The sequence below is a fragment of the Aplysia californica genome, unplaced genomic scaffold (genome assembly GCF_000002075.1).
Source record: "Aplysia californica isolate F4 #8 unplaced genomic scaffold, AplCal3.0 scaffold01039, whole genome shotgun sequence".
NCBI classification, from domain to species: domain Eukaryota; kingdom Metazoa; phylum Mollusca; class Gastropoda; order Aplysiida; family Aplysiidae; genus Aplysia; species Aplysia californica.
This window is the reverse complement of record NW_004798309.1, coordinates 186,815-194,155: the sequence shown is the minus strand read 5'-3', so window position 1 is coordinate 194,155 and position 7,341 is coordinate 186,815. Positions and strand designations below refer to the sequence as shown.

Here is a 7,341-nt window from a genome sequence, read left to right as displayed (position 1 = left end):
GTAAAGTGAAATCGTACTATTTAAAATTTTTATTGTTAATTATAAGAGTTGTTTTAAATTGAAAATATATTTACACCGAATTTTAATATTTTAGCATTTTAAAGTCTAATAGTTAACCAATCGTGCAGTGAACTTTTGCGAAAGTAAACAACTTGTGTTTCGCGCGCTCATATGACCTTACGCAGTTGCGAGCGCCGTAAAACCCTATACTACTATACTATAATATGAGTTATTTGGAAAATGGCATAACAGTTAAGTCAGTGTCCCATTGTTTCTTTGCTTTGTTCTAGCTGTTCTGTTAGTGTCTATAAATAAAGCTATGTGATGGGTTTTTCTTTTGCCTTGTTGGAGTGCATAAACTCATTACCTTTCTTTTTCGTGTTTAAAATTGCATACCCCTTTGATTCTGACTTAATGGACTCTGCGAGGGAGATTGCAAGTTGTTTGTCCCATTTTTACTCATGGCCCTGTGTATTACTCTCGAAGCTTCATTACTCATAAACTGTCCTATTGCTTTTAGATATTTATGTATTGACCTGCATTTCAAACTCAAATTGGGACTTCTTTGTGAAGGTGTTCCTTTTTCATGTGATAAAAGGATCAAATGTAGTAACTACATAAAGTGAAGAAGCGTTATCCAACATTTGGAAGTTAGGAAATGGATTTTTCCTGTTCATGTACTTTTTAGTTTTTAAAAAGATACATTGGTCAGATGCCTATTTTTTTCATTTTTGAGTTTTGATTTGCCTTGCTGTCTTTACCATGACTGAATGAATGTTGAATAAAATTATGCGTTTTCTTTTTTATACTGTGGTATCAAGTTGAAGGCTATGAGAGCTGGTTTGCTTAAAGTCATCCCTGAAGCTGTGCTGGACTTGCTGACATGGCAGGAACTAGAGTCACGTATTTGTGGGGAGCCAGAAATTACTGTTGAATCCCTTAAAAAAAATAGTAAGTTGTCTGTTCTATGTGTTGGCCATATTTATATAACTTTATTAATTTACTTTTGTAAGGTGAAGGACCTAACTTTCATTATTCTTTAAGCAGATAAAATAATCATCCGTTGTGTCTTTTCAAATCATAATTTTTTATTCCTTTGTTCATTGGTCATTGTTTATTTTAGAAGTACATTGCCGCAACCCCCTTTGCCTCCTCCTCTGGGCTCCTGACTCTTTCTGCAACCTCTCTACTGCTACTACTTGGCTCCTTTTTACTGCTGTATTTCAGCCACACCTGATGTTACTTGTACATGAAAGAATATTTAACACTAACCTTTTGGTTGCCTGCGGAGATGCGTTTTACAGTTACAAGGGTTAGCCAAACCTGTCTCTCTCTCTAGATCGTTTGATTCTTTCCTCTGCGGTGGGGCCTCGATGCGTTGGAATCTCACAACATAAGCACAGAAATGGACTGAGGCTCTGAACAGCCATTCTCCCTTTCTCCACACCAAAATCTCTGCTGGCCTCCTTTGCCTCGATACAGCTCTTCCCTCTACCCTGCTGTAATCCTGACTGAACTCGTCTCACACTTACTCACTCACTCTCTCTGCTTTACACACTTGCGCCAAACAAAACAATAGGCTAGGCCTAGCTTCCTGTTATTGACCAACACGCCAGATTGCCAAATAAACAGCTAAACAGACCACAACACCCCTGATCTTGGGGTAGGTAAGATCTAACACCAAGCCTTCTCGGATAAGGGTAGAAATTTCAGAGGTTCCATATGCAAGTTGCACCCGTTAAAGATCCCGTAGTTGTCCAAAATCGATATGAGTTTGCTTCGGCCGCCCCCCACCCAGGCAAAATTCAAAATTAATTCCTATCAAACTGATTATGCTTAATGTGTCCTACGCGCTCACATGACCTTATGCAGTTTTGAGTGCTGTGTAAAACACTTACCAAAACAAAACGAAGTACGAGGGGGGTTCAATAAGTCTTTGGCCTAAATATGAAGGAATAAAGATAGAGCTTTGTAACTTACCACATATACTTTTATTTTTCTACATAGTCACCATGCAGAGTAACACATTTCTACCACTTCTCTTTGACCTTCAAAAGCCCTTGAGAGAAAAATGACCCAGAAAGGGCCCCTAACCAGTCTTCAACAGCTTCAATGGTGTCCTCGTTGTCATGGAAATGACGTTTTTTGAGTGATTTTTTAAGATTAGGAAACAGAAAAAAGTTTGAGAAGGCTAGGTCTGGTGAATAAGCTGGATGTGGCAGGATTTCAAAGCCGCACTGTTCTGCTGTCTGGACTGCTTGTTGTTCCCTGTGCACAGGGGCGTTGTCATGCTGTAGGAAGACCCAATTACGAAGTTTTCCACGCCTTTTTCTCCCCAATTCGGACTGCAATTGTTATCAGTAAACCTGTATAGTAGTCTCCTTTGACCGTTTTTCCATTTTCCAGGTAGTCAGTCATCATGATACCTTCACAATCCCAGAAAAACGACAGCATGACCTTTCCACTTGACAGTGTTACCTTTGCCTTCTTTGGTGAGTGAGAAGAAGGGGTTTTCCGTTGAATGGAGGACATTTTTTGTTCTGGATCAAAATGATAAATCCATTTTCATCCTTAGTCACCATTGTTTTATAGAAATTTGTGTCATTGGACTCAATTCGAAGGAAAGTTTTGCAGGACTCAACCCTCTGCTTCTTTAGCTCACTTGTCAAAAGGTGGGATACCCACCACGCAGACACCTTATTCATGTCAAGATGGTAATGGAGAATCGTTTCAATTGACCCTACACTGATTTTTGTCTCACTTGAGAGCTGTTTAACAGTTAAACGTCGTTCTTTCAGAACTAGTTTCTTCACTATGGGTACGTTCTCTTCAGTTACCACAAAGGAAGGGCGACAAATTTCGACAATTTCCTGAAAAATGTGCGAAGGAGATTTCCCCTCCAAGTATAAAAACTTAATAACTGAGCGATATTCAACAGGCTCCATGGCACAGCTTTAGCAAAGAAAAACAAACGTTTTTGTGAATAGTTTCATTGAACACGCTGACTAGTGCCTTGTTATTGTCGGATTTTCCTGAAAATTTTGCATGGTGTGTTCCAAAGAAATTGTCTGAAGGCTGGCGAAATTTCATTACTCTACTATGATTCCTTCATACCCAGACCAAAGACTTATTGAACCACCCTCATACATTGCCATTGTAGTATTTTGGAGACATTCACAGAGAACAATCTAGACTGTAATTTAGTCCTTAATTCTTCCAGTCTTTGCAACCCTTAATTCAGCTACCCCTTGCTGTTATGATTCCGATAATTATTTTTGTCTCATCAACGTATATAAATATAGTCTTTATTTGAAGATGAACAAGTTTCTGCTATCATAGTTCTAACTGTTTTTGCCTCTTCAGCTTACTACAGTCTCATTGACGAAGATGATCCAAGGATCGAAATGTTTTGGAGTGCAGTGAAAAATTTTTCTAATGAAGACCGGAGCCACTTGCTGAGATTTATAACAGGGAGAAGGAGACTTCCTGTGTCCATCTTCATTACAGCTGGGAGGATGTAAGACAACCTTCTAAGTGTCAAAGATAACTCTCTGTTGTGTCTGGGAGTTTCCTATGGTTTATAAAATCCTTGAGAACATTCTGAAATATTGATTATCCAGTTTAGTTTCCATCTTGTGGAGCAGCGAGATTGTTCACTTTTAGCTATGCAACCATACAGTATACAGTGACACTCACTTTAAGTATACTAGCAGGGTTCCTTCTATACTGGGAAAATGGGGGAAAAGCCGGGAATTTCATTTTCAGGTTTCCCGGTCGGGAAAACACCACAAATATGAATGAAAAGGGAAATATATGGGGGAAACTCGGGGAAATCAAAAGGCTGCCTATCATTATGAATTTGACAGAATCTATATATATAAAAGTTGTCTTGGGAGGCTTTATGCATGTAGCAAGGTTTACTTCACCAGTCAAATGGCCCCAAAATGAATCTCAAGACAGTGAGAACTGCTCATGGAGTGTTTACAATGAAAGGGAAACAACTGATTATATAATGGACAAGCAACTGTGGTGGATTATGGATTATTATTATCTCCCCCTTTTAGTTTACAAAATGACGTTAAATTAAAATTTGCAAGGGAACAATGTCTTATTCACATGTGGGCTAAAATGTAGTTTTTACTTCTTGTTACGGTTTATACTTTAAATCCACCCTGGCTGAAGCAGTCTTTTTAGGCAACTGAAGTGTTGGAAAATAAGGTCCTTCCTGTAAAAGTAACTTGTAATCCACCAGAAAAAAAAAATATAGTAAAATAAACCTATAACTGTTGCTAGTCTACACAGCAACTTAAATCAGGTGAGATCAGCCTACACATTCAGGGTGCTGCTCACCTGAAAGAGGCCATTTGGAAAAATAAATTCCTAACGAACAGTCTACTGTTCTCTATTTTGATTACAGTGAAAAAGAAAAACAAACGAACACATCACAATACTAGCTCAAAGCACAATCTAGTTACACATTGGCTTTGACAGTCCATGAGTTTCATATCATTCGTCACGGTAACGTGCTGGCTTAACGATGGCTCTGCCGCTTCTGCTGACTTGCGGTGCTGCCACTGCAGTTGTAGATGTCGCCTGCTGATTCTGCATTTGTGACATCACTGGCTCCATGGACAAGTGCGATGATGGAGATGGTGGAGGCTGCTCTGGAGGGCCTCCACTGTTGCTCCCAGGATTTGGAGGTAGGACTTAATCAGCATGCGTAGAAATCGGAGATTGGTAGACCTCCGAGGACTCCGACGCTGGAAACTGGATGTACGGCGACCTCAGACTGTCGCCTCCGCAGAAGATGGCGCCGATTCCGCCTCAGCACGCCGCCTGCTGCCGTGTTTACTAGGTAAGACCTAGGTGCACACTGCTTTACAACCTTGGCTGGCTACTTCCAACCCTGTTGTCCATCCAGTTTGATGAAAACCGGATCACCTGGTCTAAGCTCAGACAAGGCCCAAGCTCCGAAGTGTCTGTCATGGTAGGACTTTTGTTTCTGCTTGTAGACTCTGTCCTTTTCGCGCAGCAGATGCGTGTTGACTGCGCAAGGCTGTAAAACTGTGGGAAGTGTTGGGAGTATCGTCTTCATTTTCCTCCCCATCACTAGCTCTGCCGGGCTAGTCCCCAGTCCTGGTATTGGCGTAGCTCTGTACGTCAACAATGCCAGAGCATAGTCTTCTTGCCTTAACAGGCGCTTGGACAGTTTGACTCTGCACTCTGCCGCTCTGTTCCCAGATGGAAAGTGTGGGGAACTGGTAATATGCTGGAAACCCCAGTCTTGGGCAAATCGTTGAAATTCGTGTGACGTAAGATTGGTCTGATTGTCACTGACTACTGTCTCTGGGATGCCATGTCTCGCAAAGATGGTTTTCAGTTTCATGACTAATGTTGAGGCTTTCTGGTTGGGCAAGTACCCAATTTCTGGATAACGTGAATAGTAGTCGGTGACCACAACGAATGACTGACCTTTCAGTTCAAACAGGTCAAGTGCTACCTTCTCAAATGGCCTGTTGGGAAGTGGCGTTGGAAGCAGAGGCTCTTTGGGGTGGGATGCTCTCTCTTCCAAGCACTGTCGACAATTTGCCACTCTTTCCTTTATGTCTTTCCCAATCTGTGGGTACCACACTGACTGCGCTGCTCTCTCTCGGCATTTAGCTATTCCCATATGACCATGGTGAATCTTCTCAAGAACCTCTTGTCTCATCTCTAATGGGACGACTTCTTTTCCCTCTCAACAGTAGCCCGTCTTGCACACTCAGCTCGCTTCTGATATCATACAAGTTTCTGGCAGCTAGTTGAACGTTTTCTTTGTATGCAGGCCATCCATTCAGTGTGTAGCTCATGGCACAGTTCAGTTCGACGTCTTCTTTCGTTGCCCATTTGAGCTTTTCAAGTGTTGTGTCTCTGACTGGCCACGACGCTTCTACATCTCTTACATGTGCGTGCACGTCCCTATGTGGCGCTTTGTCTTCGTCTGCTAGTGGTGCTCTGCTGAGAGCGTCAGCCACTAGCATCTTCTTGCCCTCAACGTATCTGGCAGTTGCGTTAAATCTTAGCAATCTAAGTAACAGTCTCTGGCACCGAAGAGGTGTGTCTGATAAATCCTTCGTATTGATCAAAGGCACTAGGGGTTTGTGATCTGTCACAATCTCTACTGCTGGCAGTCCGATGAGATATTTCTCAAATTTCTCGCACGCCCATGTGGATGCTAAGCACTCCTTTTCTATTTGTGCATATTGCTTTTCTGGCTTTGACAGTGTTCTGGATGAGAAAGCGACTGGACGATCACCCTCTTCGTGTTTTTGCAGCAGCACAGCTCCCAGGCCATAGCTACTGGCATCAGCACTCACTGTCGTTGGCAGTTCTGGGTCAAAGTATGCCAGTGTCGGTGCTTCTGTTACCAGTTCCTTGACCTTTTTCACTGCTTCGATTTGAGATGGACCCCATGTCCACGCTCTTTCCTTCTCGAGTAGCTCTGTCAAGGGGCGGGCAACAGTGGAGAGATTTGGAAGGTGACGCCCGACGAATTGTACCAAACCCAGCATTCTGCGCAGCTCAGTCAGGTTTGTGGGGTCTGGCATTTCGATGATTGCTGACGTCTTGCCGTCATCCGGTCTGATCCCGTCCTTGCTGACGATGAACCCCAAGAATTTAATCTCATCCTTTCTCAGCTCACATTTTTCTTGGTTCAGTTTCACCCCGGCATTCTCAAGCTTGGAAAATGTTTCTTCTAAGTGTATCTTGTGCTCCTCTGTGTTTCTGCTGTGAACAAGAATGTCATCTTGGAAACTAATTGCTCCCTCCTGATCACCGAGAATCTGTTCTATCGTCCTGTGAAAAATCTCGCTCACCGAGCAGATCCCTTGCGGCAAGCGTTTGTAGAAGAACCTTCCTTCAGGGGTAATAAATGTAGTCAGTTTTGCCGACTTCTCATCAAGTGGAACTTGGAAATAGCCGCTTGTAGCATCTAGTTTGCTGAAGATTGTCGAACCCTTTAGTTTGTGCAAGACCTCTTCAACGACAGGGAGCATGTATTTCTCACGTTTGACGGCTGCATTCAGCTTTTTGTAGTCAATGCATATTCTTACTCCTCCTGATGGTTTGATCACTGGCACGATCGGTGAGCACCAGTCTGTTGGTTCGTCGATTTTCTCTATGATCCCAGCCTGCTCCATTTTCCTTAGTTCTTCTTTGACCTTGCTTCTGAGGGAAATTGGGATTCTACGGGCTGTATGAACACTGTACGGCTGAGCATCTTCCTTCAACTCAATTTTCACTGGTTCAGTTTTGATAGCATTTTTATCTAAGCCTCCAAACAGCGAATCTACCCGTACT

The 7,341-nt window shown here is 42.5% G+C and overlaps 2 protein-coding genes across 2 annotated transcripts in view; one reads left to right on the top strand and one right to left on the bottom strand.

Moving 5' to 3' along the window:
* Positions 1–3,517, top strand: part of LOC101848625 (E3 ubiquitin-protein ligase HECTD3) — a gene marked incomplete at both ends in the record, with an annotated part of 23,181 nt that extends 19,664 nt beyond the window's left edge. Inside the window, 2 exon segments of the mRNA XM_005111314.2 lie at positions 822–951; positions 3,364–3,517. Coding sequence (XP_005111371.2) covers positions 822–951; positions 3,364–3,517 — 284 coding nt within the window.
* A 1,377-nt stretch (positions 3,518–4,894) lies between these two features.
* Positions 4,895–5,671, bottom strand: LOC101849093 (uncharacterized protein K02A2.6-like). Its single transcript, XM_005111315.1, has one exon. It carries the CDS (start codon positions 5,669–5,671, stop codon positions 4,895–4,897), a length of 777 nt encoding a protein of 258 aa, XP_005111372.1.
* Positions 5,672–7,341: the final 1,670 nt, after the last annotated feature.